Below are 25,294 nucleotides of genomic sequence, written 5' to 3'. Positions count from 1 at the left end.
CTTCTTTTTCTTTTCCTTTCTTTTCCTCTTTTTTTTTTTTTCACCTTCTGCTCTTTTTCCTCCTCCTTCCTCTTGTTCTTCCACTGGGTGGTTGGCCAAGTATCCTCCCTCTAAATATCAAGGACATTAATCTGTAGATTTTTTTTTCTACTTGTTATCTTTAGGGGTTTTGATACAGACACTGTGCCTTCATTGAAAAAGAAAATTGAATGTTTTCTTTCTTTCTTTTCTGTGTCCTGGAACTGCTTAATTTGCATTAGGGATATCCATCCTTGAAGATCTGGTTGACTAGACCTTAAGATCATCTAGGTCTCCCATAGATGGAGGGAAGAAGGGTGGTGGTGGTGGTGATGGTGATGCAGGTCTTTGACAGCATCTGTGTTTCTTCCAGATATTTGATGTTTACGTTTCTTTCTTTTGTGATAAGTTTTGGTAATTTATATTGTCCTAAGGAATCATCCAGTTTTCAAATTTAATTGCCTACATAGCGTTCAGTTTCCTTCTTATCAATGTACTTATTCCTCACTTAATGTCTTATTTCTTATATATTTGTGCTTCCCCCCCCCCCCCCCTTTTCTCCTTGGTGAGGCTAGCTATTGATTTCTCGTTTTTATTGTTTGTTTCAAATAATCAGCTGTTTTATAACTCGTTAATTTCTGACTCTTTATATTTATTCTGTGTAGATTTAATGTGTTTTCTTTCTCTAACTTGTTGAGATTGATGATTCATTGATTTTAATTATTTTTATTTATCAAGTTTTTATTGTTAGGCATTTAACTCAGAACCACTCCCATCTTATACTCTAGGTGCAAGGGGTATGTGGTGTTTTCATTATTTTTATGATCTAAATATACCACAAGTGTTATTTTGACTTTTCAGAGTTAAGCGTCTTTTGAGAGAGGGAAATGTAACAATTATTAGCTGTAAGATCTTCATTTTTCTTTCTTTTTTTCTGGGTTGTTATTTTCTTATTTATTTATTGTGCTGTATTCAGTTAATGTTGGCTGTCTGTACTTTGTAAGTTTCAAAATTCTGGCTTTTTTTTGTGGCCTGATAATATGCTGAATATTTATAAATAGTTCATAGACACTTGTAAGTTTAATTTCTGTTTTCAGCATAAGGAGTTTAATCATTTCAATCAGCTTTCTGTTATTAATTAAGTTACTTTGGTCTTCTTTATGCTTATTATTGTTAAAAACAAACAGGTGCAAAATGGAGTCACTTATGTTAAGACCCGTAAAGAGTTAATACCTAACCCAGTAGCAGTTTTAGCCATTCCAGGGAATGGAATATTAAACCAGTCTGGAATTTCCTGACCAGCACTAGCGAGGTAATCTGCATGATAAGACCCCCTGCTCTAACCCCTAAGGGAAGGTGATCTTGCCTGAAACAATTTTTCTTTTCTTTTACTAATAACTTCCTTGCCCCACTCTCCTTCCTATGAAGATCTTCCATTTTGTACAACTCCTCGGAGCATCCCTCTGCTTGTTACATGGGATGCTGCTCAATTCATGAATTGGTTAATAAAATCAACTACATCTTCAAGTTTACTTGGTTGAATTTTGTTTTTTAACATTATTTCTTTTCAATTTATGAAGTCCTGATATGAGGAAGGTGAACTAAAAGCTCCTACTACCAATGTGTTTTTAATATTTCTTTTTTATTTCTTGTAATTTTTATTTATTTATTATCTTAAAGTCATATTTTTGGTGTGGTGATATTCATGATGTTCTATCTTGGTTGAGGGTTGTTAATTTATCATTATGAAGGTTGTGTGTTGAATTGTGTCCCCCCCAGCCCCCACAAAGGATATGTTGAAGTCCTAACCCTCAGTCCCGCCTAAAGTGACCTTGTTTGGAAATGGGGTCTTTGCAGATGTATTCAAGATAAGATAAGGTTATGAGGATGGAGTCTCAATCACTGTGACTGGTGTCCTTAGAAAAGGGAAATTTAGACACAGCCATGAATAGAGGAAACATTATGTGAATGCCATGTGAAAACAAGGTCAAAGGTGTGGGTGCATGTATGAGCCAAGGAACACCAAGGATTGCTAACCAACCAGCAGAGCGAGGAGTGAGGCATAGAGCCACTTCTCTCTTACAACCTCAGATGCAAACAACCCTTGACCTGAGACTTCTCCACCAGAATTTTGAGACAAAAATTTCTGATGTTTAAGCCACTGAGTGTGTGGTACTTTCTCATAGTGATCATAGGAGACTAAGACAGGTTACTTGGCTTCATTTATTGTTTTCTTGCTTTGAATTCAAACTTATCTGATATTAAAATGTACTCCTGATTTCTATTGTCACTTGACTGGTATACCTTTGATAATTCCTTTATTTTTAAACTTTAGTGCCTCTTGAATTTTTAAAACATAATTAGACCATGTTAACCACATGCTCAAAAAACCCTCAATGACTTCCCTTTGCATTAGAGTAAAATCATTCCATTTGAATAGCCTAGTTCCTTACTATGAAGTACAAAGCATTGCTTGGTTCTCCTGTCTCCTCTCTGACCTCATTCTCCTCTGCCTTCCGTGACCTCTAGCATGCACGTCCCACTGTGGTATTTGCAGTAAGCTGAACTTTTTATTTCCATAAACCGTTCTGTCGATAACCTTGTTTCTTCCACTCTTTAATTGCTTTATATTTTGATTCTTCATGTCTCAGAGAATTTCTCAAAACCTTTTAAGAGATTTCTTTTCTGATCACTGTATCTGATACGATCTAATAACTCCATTTCCACCAAGACTCTCAAACACATCAGTCATAATCCCAATACCATTCATCACCATATTAATTTTATCTTATTTGTTTATGCACATATTTGTCATCTCTATTCCCCACCGGAATTTAAGTCCCAGGAGTGCAAAACTCTTGTCTGTGTTTTCACCATATCTAGAATGTCAGCCTTGTGTGTAGTTGGCAAACAATATCTATTGAAAGAAGTAAGTAAGAGAATTACAAAGAAAGGAAGAATGGAAGGATGGAAAGGAAATCTACAGGCTCTTTTGTTCTCTTCTTAGCCTTTCATAGAATACTTGCTTGGCACCCCTACTGAGGGTCTCTATTATGCCTTTCAATAATCAATGCCTAGAGTGTTTATTCTAATCTAACCTTTCTCTAACCTTTACTTCTGTTGTTCCAACTACTTAGTCATCAGCTATAACAAATTGAAAAAAATTTTTTTCCATTATTTTAAGAAGTAATTTTTATTGGTACGTAATCAATGATCGATCATTCCTTACTCACCCATTCCCCATATGCAATGCGTATATGGTGGATGGTATAGGTTCTCTTCTCCCTCACCCCAGAGACCTTTAATATGTTATTCCCAATATTATCCTCATATGTCACACATGATTTGAGCATTTGAAGAGATCCTAGCTAAGAAATCACTGATATAATCAGAAAGAATCCTTCTCTAACAGGTCATACTGATAGGGATTTCAGAAAAGGGAGCAAAACTAGAAGAAAGAAAAAGGAATGTTCAGATGATTCCACATTCCCTGTAGATTTTATCAGAATTATGTACTTCCTAATAAATTTTAAAAATAATTCTATCTGAATGAACATTAACTAGAAAAGAGCACTGTTTTCACCAATTACAAAAAAAACAGAGGATAATCTCTAGCTCACATCTACTCCACCATACCACCATCTGATGGCAGCATACCCTCACACTATAGATTCTATTTTCTAATATTTCAGATCAATTCATTCATTTATAGGGCGTCTTCTGTTTCCAGACAATGGAATATAAGCATTTCCGTGGCATAGTCTGTTCTCTCAAGGAGCTCACAGTACACTAGAAGAGACAGGCATATGTACAGGTAATTTTAATAGCAGTGTGCAATGAATATATAGAAGGTTAGAGATGGACTCTTAGCCTATTATGGAGATAAAGTAAGATTTTCCCTATGAGATTATGTCTGAATTAAGTTTTAACATGTATGAATTACCTAGGTTAAGACAGGTAGTAAAACACTAAATACCATCATAATGAGGCAAAAAGACTAGTTTGTATAAGGAAGAAAAAAGCTATTACAATCAAAGGAGGGGCTAACAGTTACACATTTCAAGCCAGATGACCCACCAAACATCATATTTATGCCAGACATTCATCTACATTCGAGGCAACAAACTGAACGCAACCTTTGTGCTAATAAAGCTTCTCTTCTAGCATATCCCCTGATGATCAATAGGAAATACAATGCCAAGTAATTATATTCAGATTAAAAGACTAATGGAAGAGAAGGTAGACAAAGGGAGATGGCTGTGGGGAGGCAGTGATATTTTAGATAAAGCCACCAGGGAACACCAAATGCTTACCTGGGCGATAGAATTATATATACTGACAATTATGTTCATGGCTAAAGTACATTAGCAAGCTAACCATGAAAATGTACTTACCAGCACTTGCCCCACAAAGGTCTGTGCTGAAAGCAACATTTCTATACGATTCCGAAATATTCCATGAAAGTGGAGACTTTTCAAATGTTTATTACCGGTGCTTTTTGTCAAGAGTAGTTCCTACACACAAGAGGAAAGAATTGAGAGTGAGCTGAATCTCAGAGAAAGTAATCTGTTTTATGTATGTTGGAGCCTCCTGCTGTGATATAAGCTGGAAATCGTTCCACCTTGTCCAACCCAGAGAACGCTGAAGTTGCTTGTTCAGCATCTCATGAAATGAATTTTACTGGGTTTGCATTTGATTCATCTTTTGCACCGCTTTTTAATGATGAATTCTGAAGTCCTCACCATGCCTTCCTCACATACACTCAGTCCTAGACCCTTCAAGCTGACATTATCGTAGTGGTCAGGATTGAGAGTAGCATGCTTCTTCATGCTGTGGGGACGTGTCTTACCCTTTTCTATCAAGATACGCGGACAAAGACAAAAAGATCATAAATTGATTTTTAGTGATTACTTAAGTACCTAATTTTTGTTTTGAGAAAGAAGGAAAGTTTCAGCAATTTTATGTTGCTTTTAGTTCCTTATCTGGTATCACATCCTGCTGATATAATCCTTCCTCATGTTTATAAAATGCCTTAATTATTATATTTAAAATTGATAGTAACCCTATGAGGTAGACAAAGTAAGTGTGATTAAATCCACTATCTATTGATAAGGAAACATAAGCAGGGGATGAGGAGAGGCCGGAGTCTGAACTGGTCCCCATATCTGTTGATAAGCTACCACCAAGAAAGATAGAAGTGAGCTAGGATTGATCACACCATGCTGACCCTCTGACTTTTGGAAAAACTCATTGTATATGGAGCCAGGATTTTGAAATGGCTTAATTTTTCTACTCATAATTTCTGAGTGGTAGGAAGAGAAGTCTCATTAAATAACTATTTGATAGAATCCATATCTTGATCAATGATTTGCCCTCTAATATGTATGACTCATGTGCATTCCTGAGATGTTGTCTGAGAATTGATTTTTTTTTCAAAAAAGTATTCAATATAACATTAATATGGAACACTCCTTTGAATTTCGTTATGAAATTAGAGCCTTCTGTGGGAAAACAAATTGACCCTAAGATATAATAAAATCATATTTATGAATGTAGTAAGCCTTTTAAAAATGCACATTTAAGGAGAAAACTATGACTCCAAATAACTTTTAAGATAACTTTGACAGTTGTGACATTTTTTGCATTAGGCCATTTTCCCAAAGGCTTAGAGAAAAACTCTCAATTAAATATAACAAGTTGCTGAGAAGTCACTCAACTTGTATCAAATTCTCTCCTCAGGATTCAAAACCATAAAAGTATAGTATTTTGGCTGCTTTGGACCCTACTTCTTTACATTTTGTTGTATTTGCTTCCTATTAGAAATTAAAAGACGCCTCTGGACTGAAGGGTAGACATGAATTACATCCAAAAGAAGTGAAATATACAGCAAATATTTAGGACAAATGGGTTCTCATATTTTGTAACCACACAAAAATAAATATAATAGGGGAAGAAGATATATTTCCTGGAGCAGAAGCCTAAGGAGATTTAACGAATCTACCAATTCATTTGTGCATTGGGAGAAAAGAAAAAAGGTGGAAGGCAGATTCACCACACTCATTACTCATTTGTGTACTCTATCAGTCTTGTTAAGAAGTAAGTACACCTGAGAATTCTTTCCATACTTTTTATGCCACTGCTTAAAGTCTTTACAAATAATTAATATTAGTATATGTGCTGCCGAAGCAAGCACGAACAAATAATTAATATTAGAAGGAACTTGTTTAACAACAAAATGTCTGGACTTCAGTATTGGTACATCTTAAATGAAGAAACCTGAATTCCATTTTATGATATTGCCAATGACCTTAGAAAGTTACCAAGTTATTACAAATAATGTTATTTTATGTCAACGTTTACAATGAAGAGAAATTTTTTTAATGTTTATTTATTTTTGAGAGATAGAGAGAGACACAGAATCTGAAGCAGACTCCAGGCTGTGAGCTGTGAGCACAGAGCCCAATGCAGGGCTCTAACCCACAAACTGTGAGATCATGACCTGAGCTGAAGTTGGATGCTCAGTTGGACGACCGAGCCACCGAGGTGCCTCTGCCGTTTAGAGAAATATTCTAAGCAACTCTTCAGTATCAATTACAATGCACAAGTGAAATGTGTTCTATTATGGAAATTACAATATCAGAAAAACAAAGTTTGGGGAAAAAATTGGAAACAAATCACACAGGGCATAATAAAGCCCTTTGCCTTTGACCGCTGGTAATAGAACAGCCATTATCTAGCATTGGAGAGTTTTATTTCAAGCTCTTAAGCAAAGTCTTATCTGGGTACGATACCATTATTCTCATTATGGTCATTTGCCAGCTGTTGCTCACCACCACCCACCCTTGCAAAGCTTGTTTGCTTGTGAAAAGTGTCTGCATTTGTGACTGTATGGCATGTGCATGTATGCATGGGTTTCTGTATGAACTCAGTGTATTGGGTTAACATGGTTTATGAAAGGCAGTTTACCTGTGTCAGTGCATCTGTATCCTACAATGCACGATTTGTGAAAGTAAGCTTGACTTGATGTTCATTTTTGCCTCCCTCATACATAGTACCAAGCGCAACCATCATTTTGAAATTCAGAATAGTGACATAGACATACTGTTTGTGGACATTTTTTCAGAATAGCGACCTCTGTTTCCAGAGCTACCATTCATCGTCAGCCATTCAAAGCATTTGCTTCTCTGAGTGGTGGGAGGAGAGGCGTAGCTCTGTACCTGCAGGTTTTGGAATGGTGACCTGCTGTCCTGTTTTCCACCCCAGTGGAGGATCAGCACCAAATTAGAGCTGGCCCTGCTAGCTCATGAAAGCTGAGTGAAGCTTAAATTGTTTTCTAAACACAATCACTTGCCAGACCTGTCTAGATCTTCTTACAGTGCGATCCCAAATAAGGAAACTGACCAAGATAATTCCTGTTCCCTTGATGTTTTGCCATTTTTTAATGGTCCTCCAGATTAGCCTGAATATGAATAAGATGAGGAGTCCAACGAAGAAGGTCACAAAGGAGGAGAGAATAAATGCTGCTTGGATCTCAATGGAGCAGGCCATTTTCTCAGGTCTTCCCCACTCTACCACTCTGCAGCTTGGTTTGAAAAATCAGCAGACGGAACTGTTGGGCTTCTGTGATGTCACGATCACATGGTAATGATTCCAGAAGTTAGAGTTTAGTGTATTACTGAGTCCTAATGCCAGGGGTAATAACAATGAGTGATCCCAGGAATAAGGGTCAGCTAACCACCACAGTGCTGACTCAGAGGATGCAAATGAATGAACAGAAGGAGAAGACCAGGGTCCACAACATGGGTCTTCAGAAGACCAGAATTCTAGGTCTGATTCTGTTACGGACTTTCTCTCTGACCTAGAGGAAATTATAGCCTTCATGGCTATGGTCAACGGGCTATATATTTGGTTTGTTGCAGACACCTTCAGAATAACTTAGAGTGAAATGGCATCCAGCAATCTGTGTGTCAGTGAATTGATTCTTCACTGGAGCAGATGCCACATTCTCAGTGATCTTGGACAGACAGATGAGAGAATACTTCAAGACTTGTGTTTAGCTCGTCAATAAGAAAGGCACGATAGTGCAGGTATTGTAGAAGGTGATTTTACCAGTACAAGCATTGGTCAGTTGTTAAATATTTGAGCCCAGGAATGTTCCCCTTATCTCTTCTTTAGGGAACCCTCCCCTTTCTTGCTTTTATCCCTGCCCTGTCAGCAAACACTTTGGTCCAGCAGAGGTAAAGTTCAGAATGAGAACTATTTCCTTTATTTTTTATGATGTTTTCAAAGGTGTAGGAAATGTCATGCCTTTCAGTGCACACAAGTGACAGGCAAAATGTCAGCCTGATGGGGGGCCTAGTCCCCCCCACCTCCAGTTATTGTGAAGATGGCATGACACAAGGTGATGAGACCCAGGAGAAATGTTATTGTCCTTTGGAGCTCGCCACGCTTCTGCTCTGTGTGGAAGACTATTTCTAGAAGAGAATTATAACATTTCCTAGAACTGCTGCCACAGTTCTAGTTCCTTATTCTAGGCTGAGCTATAATTTTCACAAAATCTAGTCATGAAGCTAGCATTAGGGAAATATTAGGAAGGACTCTGGTCTAAGAGTTGGGAGCCCTGAATTCAGTTGCTGTGTGATGCCTAACAAGTCACTTTACTTTTCACAGTCTTATGTTGAAAGTAACATAATAACATACTTGATGGAGTTACTATGGGGATTCAACAAGGTCGTATTATCGTATTTTGAAAGGCATAAAACACAAAACAAGCAAGGATAACCATTAACTATTTCAGTTTCTTTTCTGAATGGCACTAATTATAAAGAAAAGAGGAAGGAAGGAAGGGAAGAAGGAGAGGAAGGAAGGAAGGAAAAATTATGTGTTTATATCACATGCACACATGGGTGCAGGCGCCTGTAGGTATTTGGAAAATAAGATCACAGTTTCCAAGTTAGAGCTCATTTACTTAGTCTGATTCATCTTAAGTAGGGGTTAAGCTATCATCATCAATGAAATTTTCTTAACTTTCTCTATTTAATGTTGTCAAAGTATTACCAGTTCTTTCCAAGATGCTATCTAGACATCTTTTCCCTTTTCCCAGAAATTGTCCTGTGAGAATAAAAAGATTCAATATCAATGAAACAGCCAGCTAGTTTGGCCCTCTAATTTTATGTTATGGTGATGGTAATATTAGTTTCCACAGCGGAGTCAAGAAATATGAAGATGGTTTCAAAGTCAGTCTGTCCAAATTTATCTTGAACTTGGGGTGTCTGGGTCATCTGGTTTCCCTGGGACTATCCCAGCTTCGGTATTGAGATTCTAACACCCTGAGAGCACCCTCGGTCCTGGGTAGATTGGGATAGTTGGTCCCCCCGCACCCTACACTTGCACTTTCTCATCTGCGGAGTGCTCTGTCCACACGGCCTCATCTTGGCTACAAGAATGTGCAGAGCCTTTTCTTTCTCCAGGTCTTTCCAACACACTGCTCCCTCTGCGTAAAATACACACCCGTGTCTCCAGCAGCTGCTCTTTACAGGTCTCCATGTAAATGTCTCATCACACTCTCCTGACCATCCTACAGAAAGGAGGGCCGGTCAGTATTCTTTACGGCCCTTTCCCTCATAGCGCTTCTTACAGTTACAGTATTTTCCTGTCACCTGGTTTATTTTCTGTCTTCCCTCCTAAGAGTAAACTCCACAATCTTAGGAATCATACTTGATTTATTCATTACTGAGTAGATTGTGTCAAGTAATGCACATGCCACATGCCTGGCAAGTCACTTGATCTTAATAAACATCTGGTGATTGAATGAGTAAAATCCTAGATCCTTAAAAATATTTAAGTGGAGGAAATGCTGACTCTACATGGACCTTAACCCAAGTTATTTCTCTACTGCATATTTCCCACCTCTCATTACAAACTAGTTTCATGAAGGCAGTGTGCCACCTGCAGTGCGTTTATGTACGCACGGTACACGGTGTGCGGGGGGTGTGGACGTGCGCCCTGAGTGTGTGTATGTGTGTGTTTGTGCGCATGGTGACGTGTGTGCTTGTGTGAGCAGTGTATGTGTGTCGAGTGGTATAGTATGTGTATGTGTAGCGGAAAGGGCATATGATTTAGATCAAGTGGCATTCAAAGCATTAATATCTTTGTAACAGGTTCAAATTTGATAACTTTTCTGAGTTACCGAGTTATTGTGGTAGAAGTGTGCGATGAAGGAAAAGCTGCCATTTGTAGCTTGGTAGCAATTAAGCGTTCAGAACTAGAGACACGGACAACTTTGAAACCACTTTACCTTTTATAACAGCTGAGAAAGGAGTCTCCTTGCACTTGATAGTTTAACGAAAAAAATAACTGCTATGTTGGCTATCTCTGTCAGCCAGAATGTTTGTCGTGTGTGTGTGTGTGTGTGTGTGTGTGTGTGTGTGTGTGTTGAGTGTGTACTATGTGCTGAGCACAGTCAAAGCACAATGGTCAACAAAACAAACCTAGTTCATCCCCTCAAAGCGTTTACAATTAACTTGAGGAACATGTTTATAATTAGCAACTGGAAAAAGTGGGGGACAAAAACAAGGGGTGGAAAGAAGATCCTAATCTAGGTGAGAGGCCAGGAGCTGCCGTGAGCACGTTGTGCGTGAAACTGAGGTCTGAAGCGTGACATGCATGCTACTTCAGCCCGATCCCCTGGGGGGCAGGAGAGGCTGGCAGCAAGCACTGGCCCTCCCGTCAGTGCTCACAGCACCATCGTGGGCCAGGGTGGGAAGGAGGACGGCATCCTGAAGGCGGTGGTTGGATGGAGAGTAATGACCCCAGAGAAGGCCAGCTGCCTTTGAAAGGAACCAGATCATGCAAGGCCTTGTCTTGTGTTCCAGTTTAGGATTAGAAAACACAAACAGACAAACAAACACCCCAAAAACAAGAGGAAATATTTGAAGGGTTTCAGAGAAGGAAGGTAAGTGACTGAATCCCAGTTATAAGGGGGTCACCCTGGCTTACAGAGAACACTCTGCTGCAGGCGAGATGTGTTGGCTTCTGGAGACAAGCTGGCGGGCGTCCGTCCGGTCCAGGAGGTAACATGTGCTCACGTGCCTGTGGGAGACGAGAGCGAGGACTTTCCAAAGCTACCTTGCATTTCCAGCTGGTACTTCTGGGTTGTTCTTGGGACCATTCATGCTGTGCCTTTGAAACTCCGTCTAAGAAATGAAGACTACATGACTGAAGAACTTTTTTTTTTTTTTCCCATTCAGATCAATTTTATAACGTAGCAGTGATTTGATTAGAAAAACAGCTTCACTTTGTATACTTCTCTGTAATTTACCTCTGGGCACTCAAATATTCTGGAAAAATTGTAAATTTATAATGGGATTGAATAAAAACATTAAACATTAAAAAATTTACCTTTCAAGAAATGTGCCAGATTTGACAAACGTCAGTAAGAACTTCATTTTTTAAGTAAGTAGCAAGACTCATGAGTGTGTGTGTGTGTGTGTGTGTGTGTGTGTGTGTGTAATGCTTGTCAAAGTAATAATCATATTATAATGTTATCTTTTAAGGGCCTAAATCCACCCATCGCAGTGAATTGTATACCTTCTGTCTCTACAAGCAGAGATTCATTTCCTACCCCAATGAACATCCTCCCTGTCTGTCAAACATAGTGGTTAAGAAGTACTAGGCTCAGGTGGTGCCTCAATGGCAGAACATAGTCTCAAGTCAGGGATGAAGATGGTTTCAGTTCCACAGAACACTCACATGCTAGTGAAAATATATCAGGTTTCTAGGGTAAACATCTTCTTGTCCATTTAATGTATCTATAGCTTGGGGAATGTTACTTACAGATTATAGCCTCAGTCTCTCAAGGTGTTTACATGAAGCTTTTTAGTCACTGATTCTTTACCTTTCACCTTCTTAAGTTTTCATTTTTACTTTTGGTTTAACTCTCCTCAAGTGTCATGCAATAGGAGGGATAGTCAATGAACTACTTTTAGAAAAGGCTTATTTTTAAGGGAATATGATTCAGATCCATGACTCGCGCTTTAAAAAATTCACTGTTCTTTTTAACTCACTCTGTTGTCCCCTATTTATTCTAAGTGGACAGACCACAGCAAGACGTTCCACTGTGGTAGGCACTTTTACTCAATCTAATATCTACATTATTTTGGTGAGTCTGTGGGTTTGTATTTAGAAACTATCAGCTCTGGAGAGGCTGATATTATAAACAATGTAATCGTAGTGAAAATCCATACAGAAACCTTGAGTTATGTTTTTCTCTTTTCATCAGATTTGTTGGTTACTACTGAAAGCCTAAGCCTTTGGACAAACTTCTTATGCTTCCCCATCTTAATTTTCTCATTAGTGTAACAAGGGGGCTACTACTGGTATTCGAGATTGTTACCAGCTTCAAAACATGAATTTTTGATTCTATAATCCTAGATTATGACTCGACTAGATTGTAAACTCTTTTCCACATACCAAGTGTCTAACCGCATCCTCTAGATGGAGTCTTTAAAAAAAATGAACAAAAAGGAAGAATTTCTGAGTGGCTTTTTACTGAGGGGGTGTCCTCTCTGATAAATTAACTTGGAACTCACTCAATTTGATTTCTTCTCAGGTCTCACAGAATTATTTTTCTCCGTAGAGGGAATATGGTTATGTTGGTCACAGTCTCTGATTCCATCTTTGCACCCCGAGCCTCTTTCCCCGTGTGATCTGACTAGAAATATGCTAACTGGTTTGCCAGAGACACCCGCTCTTCTTCTCCCTGTCCAACCTCCCATTCCTTTTCTCACTAATTTGCTTTCTGTGGTACTGCAGTTATGCCTCATTCTTGGTGTTTGCAAACTGCATACGTGAGCCCATATGTATATCAAATATATTAGAGGATTTCTAAGTGCAAAGTGGAGAATTTCCTCAATCTTTTTAATTTTCTCATTTGTGGTTCCTAATTACTGCACAAAATGTTTGGAGGGTGGTCTTCAATCCTGGTACAAGTATTAACAACCAAAATTTAAGACGTGAGCCTTCTCCATTTGGCCAGTAGATGGAAGTATTTCACAGGGAATTAGCAGGCAGCCAGGTTTTGTTTGTTTTTGGTTTTTTGTTTTTTGTTTTTGTTTTTGTTTTTGTTTTTGTTTTTAAGAAGAATGGAGTACCCTTCTGGAAGAGAAATAAAAAGGAGAAAACAAAAACAGAAACTTGAGAACGAAGAGAGGAACACCCAATCATATAAAATACAGGGCTTCCAAACAGTCTCACCAAAAACCCATTTTCTGTTCAGGCTCTTTCTTACTCTGCCCCTTTGGAAAGAATAGAAGGGATAAATTAAACTGTTGGTAACTCTGGAGTTTTTGTATTTTTTAAAATATAATCTCTATGGATCCTCGAGAATACTAAAAAAATCTTTCCGTGAGAATGAATAATGCAGTCTCTCCAGCAATCAGGCCAGCTGAACATGAAGCTGGCGATTTCATCAGAATGCTTAATGCCCACCAGGCAAAGTGGTGTGAGAGACACACAAGCGGAGGCTCACCGTTGGCAGCTCGAACCAGCAATTCTGGCCAGGGATTCAATGCAGAGGTCACTAGGTCATCCCTTTGCCCATCTTCTCTACTGCTCCCATTTGGAATTATTAGTCTAACATTGAAAAGATTAAGGAGAGTCATCAAGCATTGTCCTGGCAGCTGGTTGCCAGGTGAGTGTGTTTCCAAAATGATAGTTTCAAAGAAATGTGTGTTTCTTTGAGTCTCTGGGCAGTCTTACCCAACTTGAAGATTAGGTTGAAAAACGGAGTTGTCACCAAGGGCACAGGAGATGAAAGCTGTCTCTTCTGAATCGGCTCCCATTGAATTGACACATTTGCCCAGACACTCATCTCCAAACCCCACTGTCTCCTTGCAAGCTTTGGCAGGAGACGAAAGAACAGACTGACCTCCTGCTCCATCTTTGGTTTGAGGAGAGCCCAGCATTTTTCCAGTTATTCTCAGGAGAGAAACTAAAACTCTATAGATACAAAACTACTTTGTAAAGACAAATTTATTTTAATCTACATGTTTTAAGGAAAATCCCAACGAATGGTACAAGGTACATACACGAGGCAAATGAAGTCCTCTGAAACTGGTTACCATCTTCTAGGACACAACTTTGCATATTCACTAGCTCTATTATTTCTCCCCTGAAAGAATAATGTTGCTCTCTTTATTGGTATTTCTGACTTTCTTCATCAGTATTGTGATTTTAATTGCATTTATCTAAAAACTGCCTCCATAAGCAATGCCCTTGATATAGAGAGTGAAAGTAACTGTTGCGTTAATACATTTACTTTCTTTTCTCAAGATGTCCTTGAAGTAAAGGCCCTTTGGAATATAATATGCAAAAACTATGTAGATGAGCACTGAGGCACAAGAATTACTGAACATTAAATCAGTTTATCCCTAAGTCCTCCTCATTTATTTTTAAAAACGAGGAAACTAAGACCAGGGCAGAGGAATTTATTCTTTAGTTTGTGAAAATAGAGCTGCCTTAACCCATGCAAAGACATAGGATTTTGGAGAAAAATGATAAGCCTATGATGTTGAGTAGTCATCAAAGACTGGTGGTGAGCTTGTTTGGTAAAATCTTTGGAGCTCTTGAATATTTAAAAATATCTTTTAATCTCACTTCTAACAGGCACTGAACTGATGGTGTGAAAACTAAAAGTGCTATAAAAGAGATAAGGATCAAATCCTTTCTGGCCAAGAGAGATAGTGAAAGGAGCAAGCGTAGCAATTTGGCTGCAAGAATTTATTTGCTAGTTGAGAAAGTCAAACTCCATGGAATAGCCATCGTTGAGAGAGTAAGAGCACTCCTCTCTACGTTTACACTTGCCTGTAATCAGTGGTGTCAAGGGCCAGGTCCTTGCCTTGCAAGTGTCAGTGCAGTTATTCACCAAAGATTGCTCCTTGGAAATCTTGCCACTAGGGAGCAACATTAACTAACTTTTACCCTGAAGAGTGTTTTTGTTTTTGTTTTTGTTTTTGTTTTAAAGGGAAAGTTAGGCTTCTTAGCCCTGGGATACATCCAAATAAACCCTTGGAAAATTACACCTGTGCAGTTCCTGCTCACAGTAAGAGGAAGGAGGGAGTCCTGGATAACATCAAGATCAAGGAGAGCCTGTGGCTGTCCTTTGTTTGCAAATACCTTGGCTCACCTCAGTGAAGTTGGAGGGAGTGAAGTTAGGACTGTGCACATAAATCTTAATGGTTTGGGAAAGGTTACTCAGGATGCCTTTACTCCCTGGATTTTGTATGTCAGGAAAACTGTAACTTGTGTTTGCAAAAGTTAATCCTTGCCCTGAAGCATCATCCGTGGATTAGTCAGTTTGGGAAAAGAACAAAAATAATAAATGGTATTACTTCTCCACTCAAAATATCTTCTTTAGCATGAGCTTTTTTGTAGCAAAGACCACCTTACAAGAATGATCTCAATCAGAGGCAGAGTTCACCACAGAAATCAAGAAATTGGCAAGAGAATCTTAAAAATGTTTCCCGTTTAATTTTATGATGCAGAACAAAGCACAGAAAGATAGGAACAATTGAACTCATTTCTTCCAGAAAGGCAGTGGTTCTGTAGGAAAGATGGACCCTCTTACTTGGCTTTTTGGGTTCCTCCTGATCCCCTCTGTAGCAGAAAAATTAGCTTCTGGGAGCCCTTTTGATTTCTAGACTCTTCTTTCTGACCCTGTCACACACTGGTTGTCAGTCTCCCTCATCCTACTATTCCATATGTGTCTTACTTCTGGAACAAGGCAACAGTAGGTAGTGGAGGTGTGCAGAGTTTAGTACCCTAGCCTGGCCAGGCAACACCAGATCATCAGATCATCACATCACTAGCCTTCCTATTGGGTATGGTGTTGGGGATAAGCCTGCTCTGCTTCCCTATTTGCTGAGAGTTCCTAGTTTGAAAAACATGCATTTCTACCTAATGGTCAGTCTATCACTAGCCTTCTAATCTTTTTTTTTTTTTTTTTTTTTTTTTTTACATTTATTCATTTTTGAGAGACAGAGACAGAGCATGAGCAGGGAAGAGGCAGAGACAGGGAGACACAGAATCCGAGGCAGGCTCCAGGCTCTGAGCCATCAGCACAGAGCCCAACACGGAGCTCAAACTCACAAACTGCAAGATCATGACCTGAGCTGAAGTCAGTCGCTCAACCAACTGAGCCACCCAGGAGCCCCTATCACTAGCCTTCTAATAGAAATCACCTGCTTCTAGAATCATTAAACCGACAGCACATAATAGCTGGACTTCTTAGCTGTAATACTGCCTGGCTGAATCAAGTAGCTGGAATTAAAAAAACCGAAACACACTACTACACATTATTTAGAAACATTATTCACAAGGGAATCATGGCCTCTGTAGATGGTGTCTCCTCCCCTGGAGAATCAAGAGGTCTTTTGTGGCCAGGGGCAAGTGCCCTGGACCCTCAAGGGATGGCTTTGAGTCTTGATTTTGATACTTACTGCATCTGGGGAAAAAAAAAAAAAAAAACAAAAACAGAAACAGAAACATCCACCAGTCTCCTGGGAGATAATATATCTACCCTGTCTGCCTCATAGATTGCATGAGGGTGAAGATTGCTATGAAGAAAGCAGTTTGTAAATTAAAGTATTAAGCCTCCAGTGGGATAGCACTTTGAACACTCAATAATAATAGCTGTCATTTACTGAGCATACGGTTCCCTATTAAACATTTTGTGTAGATTGTCTTACGAAATCATCACAACTGCAGAGATTAAAAACTTGAGGTCCAGAGAAATCCAGCAATTTGTCCAAGTTTTCTGAGCTAACAAGTGGTGATTTTGATTCAAAGCCCAGTCTGCAGTCTAGTAGACTCCAGAATCTGTGTTCTCACTGATGGGGTTCAGGGCATGCTGTCTCAAAATATTAAATACTGTTAGGAATTTTTTTTTAAATGACAGAAGCAAGAAGGTCACTCTGACCTCCCATGCCCCTTGCCCTTCTCTCCCCTGCAACAGGTCATAAAACTCCTATGTGAAAGCTATCTTCCCATATCTGGAGGAAAGAAGATATTCTTATCACCAGAGACAGGGAATTCACCATGTAGTTCACTGTTTATTACCTCTAGCCCAAACTCCTTCATCTTGTCAATTCTCCACACATGTATTTTTCATTGTTCAAAAGGTATAAAAGATTCCTGCTCTGGTCACTTCTTTGGGCCTTCATTCTCTTGTGAGGGCTCCCCTGTACATGTAAAAAATTCAATTTTTATTGTGTATGCTTTTCTCTTGTTCATCTGTGTTTATCAGTTTAATTGTCATACCCAGCCAGAGACCCCAGGAGTGTGGAAAATTCTTTTCCTCGTCTACATCACCGTTAAGCAACACTGCTCTGCAGACTGGTTTGTTGCAAGCTGCCACCTTTCTGTTGGGCGGTGAAATCTTCAGCATCTGAGGCTCTTCCCTGCAGAAAGGTTAAACCTCCTTCCTCCTTCAGGCCCTCAAGGTTCCTTACAAAGGGGACTTGATGCTAATGAAGGATCTTTTATGGCCTTGTGTAACTACCCCATCACCTCCAACACTCTAATTTGGAAATTACATTGTATCTAAGGGAAGACCTTCAGACTAAGGAGGAAAGAATGGAGCTGGGAATGGAGAGAAGAGAAGACAGGGCACACTGGAGAGACGAGGCCAGTCACCACACCTAATTAGCATTTTGCAGCCAACACAGAGGAAAGTTCTCCTAAGAAGTCGGATTAGGAGGTTGTGGTGTTTGAAGATGCTGCCGTCCTCTAGAAGACAGGAAGGAGTGGAGTGTGGAAGGTGGGCACAGGTCATCTGGAAGGTCTCAACTCCAGAGAATGTGAGCAGAACAGGGAAATAGCCCCATAGCTCCAAGATGCATCAGGAAGGAGTTAGAACCTATAATACATCATTTGCCATCCAGTGTTTGGTGTCGGTGGCTGGAATAAGATTAACCCTTCCATACATATGTTTTTAACGTGCAAATTCCTTGATTGGTTGGCAGTAAGGATTAACCTCTTCTATATTGATTTTATCTTGATAAATCAAAAAAAATCAGCTGAAATTTGTATATCTTCTTTTGCTTCCTCCATAGCATCTGGTAAAATCTGTCCGTATTTTAAAACATGAGTTTAGTGGAGGAGATAGGTGTACAGGGGAGGAAAACATACAAAAAACCAGTGAGAGACTCTGAAGAAATTGATGGGGGACCTGAATAGAAAATGATCATCAGGGGCGCCTGGGTGACTCATTTCAGTTAAGCATCTGACTCTTGGTTTTGGCTCAGGTCATGATCTCATGGTTTTTGAGATTAACCCCCTCCTCGGGGTCTGTGCTTACAATGTGCCACCTGCTTAGGATTCTCTCTCTCTCTGCTCCTCCCCTGAATACTCTCTCTCTCTCTCAAAATAAATAAATATTTAAAAATATAAGAAAAAAGAAAATGATCATCAAAGTCCATGTCAGAGAATATGGCAGTGTGATATTCAATAATGCTGGTACAGTCAGAGAAGAATGGACGGATGTATATTTAAGAGGTAAAATTGGGAGGACTTGGTTACCACATGGGAACAGTGGTAAAGCCTGCATAGTATTTATCGGTAAATAAAGTGGAAGTTTATTTACTAGACTTGAAGAGTTACAGTTTCTGAATTTTATTATAATCATTGAAAACAACCTTTAAAATATTCCTTTAACCAAAGCAAATTTATACCAGAAAAATATTAAAGAGTAAACTCAAATCAAAGTAATTAACTTGTTCAAATCCCCAAGTATATGAGTAGCAATGGACACATCCCAGCTTGGTGTCACCTGTAAGCAGTCTAGGTTTCTGGCTCACTGGACCACAAGGTAGACACTTTCACAGTCTTCAGCATGACAAAGCCAGACTATGTTTTGACATGCCTGTCGAATAGTTCTGAGGTGAACTGGTATTTCCTGCAGAAGGAAGGAAGAACATGACGATTAGAGTGTTCATCTGAACTTTATTGCAAGGGACCATGGGACTTGATGCCTCCAGTATACATTAAAGATGAAATTTACCCCCTTTCATTCATGATGTTAAATGACATGCTTCTCATTCTGTTTTCATTGGTGAGAAGACTTGATAGATCACGGTGTATTTTAATCTCTTATAATATAGAGAAAAGCATCCCCTTTGGGATAATGTGGGAAAGCGAAGGTTTGTTTGTGTAAGATCTAAGAACATGGGTCCCAAGAACATGGATTTTAGACTTTCCTTTCTTGTCCCATTAACAATCTGAGCCAGCTTCGTTTGCAGAGCTCATGTCACACAGCCAAGTGGGCAAGTCAGAGCAACTGTTTTATGCTGGAAATGGGGTGAAGAGAAGCAAAATATCTATCTACACTAATTGGAAGGGGAATAAGCTAGGCATAAGATAGTAAAAATAGACTATAAAGTGTCTTACTGGGAATCAAAACCCATAAGAAAACAGAAATAGAGTAGATTCTTGGCATTCAAGGAGAACATTTTAAATTTCAATTATTTAGGAACATGTAGTAGTAATTAGTAACTTAACAGCGCTCGTAAATTTGAACTTAATGTTCTAGAATGGGCTAAGATGGCGAGTCTCTTAGTGGATGAACTTAGCGGGCTTCCCAGTATCTAAATCTTGACTAACTCATTTCTCTACGTAGCACCATCTATTTACTACTGCCTGTGATTGAATTAAAAACAAACAAACAAACAAACAAACCTAAACTAAACTGAAACCCCACATTCATATATTTTGAAAAATGACCTTGAAAGAAAGTCAACAACTAGGGTTGGGGTGAGAGTTAAGTGACTCCACAGTTTATGTTTCTCAGCCGGAAAATAATATTAAGGAGTCAAATGGTGAGTTCAACTCAGAACTGTGATGTACTCTTCGGAGAAACAAGAGTAAGCAAATCTGTGAAACTACTTCGGCAATTGCTTCCACCAGAATTTATTTTAATAGCTATATAAAATACTTTAGTACTGAATTTATGGAATCATTAATTGTCTAAGGGGGTCACTTAAAATTTTAAGTTATACTTTATGGCATTTTATGGAGGAAATGCTATGTAATAGCAGTATTTTCAAACTTGTGAATTTGAGATGGCTTTGGGGCATTTCCCTCAGGAATGCATATTTCCTAAAGCGTTAATGATATGGTACAGATAAGAACGGAATAATTTAGAGAAGAGACAATGCAAAGTGGCTAAAAAAGGATTCACTTTTTTCCAGTCAGATATGGATTTAGAGATAAGGCAGCCTGATTTTGAGTCATAACTGGCTGATAAGGGAAATGCCAATGAGAGAGAGGTGTGGCAATGATGGTGGAGGTTAGAAATCCCTAAAACTTCGAGTCAAGAACTTGATGGGAACAAATTCCGTGAACTATGAATGAGGAGTGGGGTAGAACTTCCGGTCCCTGTCTGCTCTGAACTCCCTCTCTGACTTTGGGGGAAGTCATTTATCCTCTCTCATCCTTACTTTCTTCTTTGAACCTTAATTTCTTCATCCATAAAATGATTGCTGGGGCCTGGGTGATGTCTGAGGTACAGTTCAGTGATTTTATGGCTTGTGGGTAATCATACTATACAATTTTGCATCCTATTTTCTCCTTCTATTGTACATTAGACATTAAATATTGTCACGTCCCTAAAATTACTTTAAAACATTGTTTCAATGGCTGTGTAATACATATTATATTATCTTAATTATTTCGTCATTCTCTGTTTAGGTTTTCAATGTTTTTATTATAAAAGTGCTGCAGTAAGTGTCTTTGTAAATATTTCTTCCCTCTCTAGTGATTTTCTTAGATTGAGTCCTAAAAGTGAAATGACTATGTCAAAGAATATGAGCATTTTTAAGTGCTGGATATTAATCGTCAAATCTCTTCTTGGACAGCTTGTATTGTTTCACTCCTGCTAGATTTCCTGGGTCTTCTCTCTTTCACCCACACTGTCATGTTGAACATGTTTCAAATGTTTAGTGTTTTTTTATCATTTTAATTTTTATTTCTTCTTTCATTTAAAAAAAAATTAACGTTTATTTATTATTGAGAAACAGAGACAGAACATGAGCAGGGGAGGGGCAGAGAGAGGGAGACACAGAATCTGAAGCAGGCTCCAGGCTCCAAGCTGTCAGCACAGAGCCTGATGTGGGGCTCGAACTCATGAACTGTGAGATCATGACCTGAGCTGAAGTCGGACACTCAACCGACTGAGCCACCTGGGCGCCCCTTCTTCTTTCATTTTTAAATTGAGTATTTGTACATGTGCACTCATAAGTCATAATGCTTCAGGTAGGGCAGAAAAAAGGTTTTCTCCACCCTCTTTGTGTCCCTAGCTGGGTATGGAAATGACACTGGTGGAGACAGATGAACAGGAGAAAACCATACAAATTTTATTGAATTTTTACATGTGCATGGAACTTTCACAATACAAAAAATGAAGACCCAAAGAAGTGACCAGAACAGGAAGCTTTATAAACAATAAACATGTGAAGAATTGACAAGACAAAGGGTTTTGTGCTATAGGTAGTATATGGTGAAGAAGTAACTGGAAAATAAAGGTTAGTTTAACTAAGGTTTATTTGCAGACTCCTCTGGTGCCCTCTCTGGGCCGATAAGAGTTTATCTCCAGTGAAAGAAGAATTTATATCCTGCCTTTAACTAGAAAAGGGGAGCTTTTTCTGCATTTACTGTTTCTTAATTGCCTTCAGCTTAAAATTTTTGTGTCAAAGAAGCATGTGTTGGGGTGACATACTCCAGTTTCCTCCATTCACTAGGAAATTATCTGTGGCTATCCATTGACATTTTTTTCCCCATTGGAAAGGCAGTCCTTTCTTTGCTTCAGTGTTAAGAATATCTTTTATATTAAAGACAGTATTAACCTTTCCACTCTTTCCTTTGTAACTCATAGATGTCCTGGCCTCACCTACCAGCAATTGCAAATTTCTGCCATTCTATAAATCTTAATGTTCAGAGCTTCACCCTTCTTGATGAAGCACTTCTGGGGCTTCTCTTGCCACATTATTTTTTAGGGACTTGGATGGGGAAGAGGAGGAACTAACATAAAGATCAGACATTTGTATGTTTCCATGGTGGTTACTCCTTATGTCTCAGAGTACTTGACAAAGAGCCCACTGCTGTTCCCCACATTCCCTAACCAACACGGAGGTTCTTCTCTCTCGTTGGCAAGCAGGTAGGTTTCTCTATGTTTTTTAACCAGCTCTTCGGAAAAGGTTTCCCATACTAGATAGTAGTTGAGTTTGTCAATTATATCACAGGCTGGGCCTTTCCTCCTCAGACAGCATCGGTGATCCAAGAGTGGAGGTATTTCTATGGCAGGCAGTGAGTAGGCCAGCTTCACACTTTTCTTGGACCCAGTTTTCTCACTGATCTTTAGGTTCTGGCACTTTCTTTCCCACATACTCCTTAATGCTCTGCTTTCTGTCCAGTTTACCAGTCATTTGAATGCCGTCAAGCTTCCTGTTCTCCCTTTCAGACCAATTCCCAGATCCTTCCAAGTAAGAGACTGATTTGAACATCTATTCCCTCTCCTAAGCATTCCGTGGCAGTTGGGCAGCCTGCCAGCAGGTAGGGGCTAGAGGGCTCCAGGGGAATAGTATGACCCAAGGTTATGAGGATCATAGCATCTGCCTGACTCCTACACAAATACTGCTACATATTGTTTAAATACTTCTCCAACATTTGTTTCTGATGTTTTCCCATGTATAGAAATTTATATTTTTATGTAATCAAATTTAGGGTTTTTTAAAATGATTTTTTCCACTTTTATTTAACATCAAAAGTACCCTAATAGTCTGAACTCTAACGTTCACCTGGAAAAGACTTCCTATGAAGAGTTTAAAAGGGGAAAACTAATAATTTGCCCTATCCCGTTATTACAACGTTTATAAAATTACAGTGATTAAAAATAGATTGGCAAAACAGGCATATGTATACATCCAAGTGACAGAGTGGAAATCATGAAATAGAACTTAGGTAAATATATAATATATAATAGAAAAAAACACTGCATGTTAGGGAACAGGAAGCCTGTTATTCCATGAATAGTATCTGAAAAATTGGCTATTTAGGTAAAATATGAAGGTAGAACTTCATATAACTATGAGGTACATGTATAGCTATTTAACCCAATTTCAGATAGGCATTTTTACTTGAAGTGTTAGATACTATTCTAGGTACTGAGGATATACCTGTGAAATAGACAAGGACTCTCCCTTATTTTAGCAAGAGGAACGTGCACTAAATGAATAGAATGACAAATTAATAAAACATCTCACAATGCAAGTTCTATGAAGGAAATGAGCAAGATGAGGAGTTAGAGAAGAAATGGGGAGGAGGGAGGGTGACTTCTGATGTGGCAGTCATAGGAAGCTCTACTAAGAAGGTGGAATGTGAGTAGAGGCTTCCAGAATGGGAATGAGAGAGGGTAGATGACAGCAATAAGGAGAGTGGCACCTCTGGGATATCCTGATGGCCAAAGCATGCGAGGAGCTGGGCTATCGCAAGAGGAAGGAGCAATGGTGCGAGTGAGGAGAACACTCATACTGCTTCCTGGCCCTGCAGGGTGTGGGAATGAAAGAGGGAGACAAGAGGCCTCCAAAGAGAAAATGGAGTTCTTTGCAGAGAGTCAGTTTTCCGTAAAGGCAAAGTCATGAAGAGTCGGAGGATTTACTGTTCCTAAATGAGGGGATTGAAGTTGCAGAGTAGAGGCTTTGCAGGGGCAGGAAGGTATGGGGAATGGATGTGGAGGTAGCAGTAAAATGACAAGAGTATGGTAGAGGTGGTCCTTAAGTAAGCAGGGATTACCTGGGATTAATCGTGGGATTACCTCTGAGGATCCCCGGGAGGAAGAGGAACAACTAGTTCCAGCATACTTCCAATAAATTAACTAAATGATATGGAGAGACTCTTCTCTGCAGCTACGGATGATATTTATCTTATAGTCTTGACTGGGGATAGGACTGGGGGAGGGCAAGCAGGCTGGGAGTTTCTCATTGGGAATGAGAAGCAAAGTACTGGTCTTTGGGTACATATTTTGTCAATTGCTTTCTATTATAATGGGCATGCAGGAATATAGGAAATAGTTCATAGAGTTATAGACATTGATGCCACAAGTCGTAGATGGAGCTGTCTCAACAAGGAGACGGAGGTAAAAGCTATCTTTTCTGCTAAAGAGTTATGAAGAAAGATATTTGTAAGCCTGTCTATAAGCTGTGATTATTTGTAAAAGAATTTTAGGCCCTAAGAAATTTCATGCAGTACTTGTCAACAGTGCTGGAAATCATGTGTATCTTTACACATAAGGACCTCACAGTAGCTTGAGTAGCTGAGAGTGCTGGATAACGGAGCTTGTGGACCACATAGCCAAAGTAAGAGTCAGAACAGTGCCACACATCTAATCTGTTGGGATACCGACATTATTGCCAATTGTGGCAGGCAAAATGGAGCCATTAGAATGTCTACATCCTAACCCCCAGAGCCTGTGAATATGTTGCTCTACATAGCAGGAGGGGCTTTGCTGATGTATTTAAGGTGTTAGACCCTAAGATATGGTCTACTATTTTTATCCAGGTGGATCCAGTTTCCTCATGTGAATCCTAAAATAACTTTTTTTTTTTTTTTTTGACTGGATGCAGAAGAGAGTGGCAGGGGAGAAGTCAGGGAGATTTGAACCATGAGTGGGACTCTGCACCGTTGTTGGTTTGAAGATGGAGGCAGCAACATGATGATGGGTACAAGTGAGCTTAAGGAGCTGAGAGAGGTTGCTGATGACAGCTAGCCAAAACATGGGGAGTTCAACCTACTACTACAAGGAACTCAGCTAACAACCTGAATGAGTTTGGAAGTGGATCCTCAAGCACACCCAAGACAAGGCAAGGTCAAGATTAAGACCAGTCTGTTTTAACTGGTAAAGATACAGTGAGCCTCTTTTGGATAGCAGTTTATTACCTGCATAAACAGCAAAAGGAAGATTAGCCAAAGGATCTGTTCTCCCATGGTGTTTTTTTCCACACACCAAAAAAGACAATGTCTAAGCAAAAGGGAGCAGATGACTATAATGTGAATTGTGGAATATCTCATTGCTGAGGAGCAAATTTTAGGGTATAGATAAGCAGTTTTATATCCTACAACTCTGTTTTTGAGGGGAGAAGGTGGAAGGAAAGAAAGTCCCATACCGCATCATAATCTGGAAGATGCTGAGCAACTGTGTTATGAACGCCTCTCAGGGGAGATAGGTCCA

At 39.3% G+C, this 25,294-nt stretch overlaps 1 protein-coding gene and 1 long non-coding RNA gene across 4 annotated transcripts in view; one reads left to right on the top strand and one right to left on the bottom strand.

The window, feature by feature from the left end:
• Positions 1 to 7,618, bottom strand: part of KCNU1 (potassium calcium-activated channel subfamily U member 1) — a 148,509-nt gene extending 140,891 nt beyond the window's left edge. Inside the window, exons 1-2 of the mRNA XM_078445558.2 lie at positions 7,420 to 7,618; positions 4,413 to 4,532 (exon numbers count right to left, since the gene is read on the bottom strand). Coding sequence (XP_078301684.2) covers positions 4,413 to 4,532; positions 7,420 to 7,566 — 267 coding nt within the window. The 5' untranslated portion in view covers positions 7,567 to 7,618. The remainder of the gene's footprint in view (positions 1 to 4,412; positions 4,533 to 7,419) is intronic.
• LOC132691837 (uncharacterized) overlaps positions 1 to 25,294 on the top strand; it is a 168,228-nt gene that overhangs the window by 3,791 nt on the left and 139,143 nt on the right. The window lies entirely within an intron of this gene.

The sequence above is a fragment of the Panthera onca genome, chromosome B1 (genome assembly GCF_046562875.1).
Source record: "Panthera onca isolate mPanOnc1 chromosome B1, mPanOnc1 haplotype 2, whole genome shotgun sequence".
NCBI classification, from domain to species: Eukaryota; Metazoa; Chordata; class Mammalia; order Carnivora; family Felidae; genus Panthera; species Panthera onca.
This window is presented reverse-complemented; position numbering and strand designations above follow the sequence as displayed.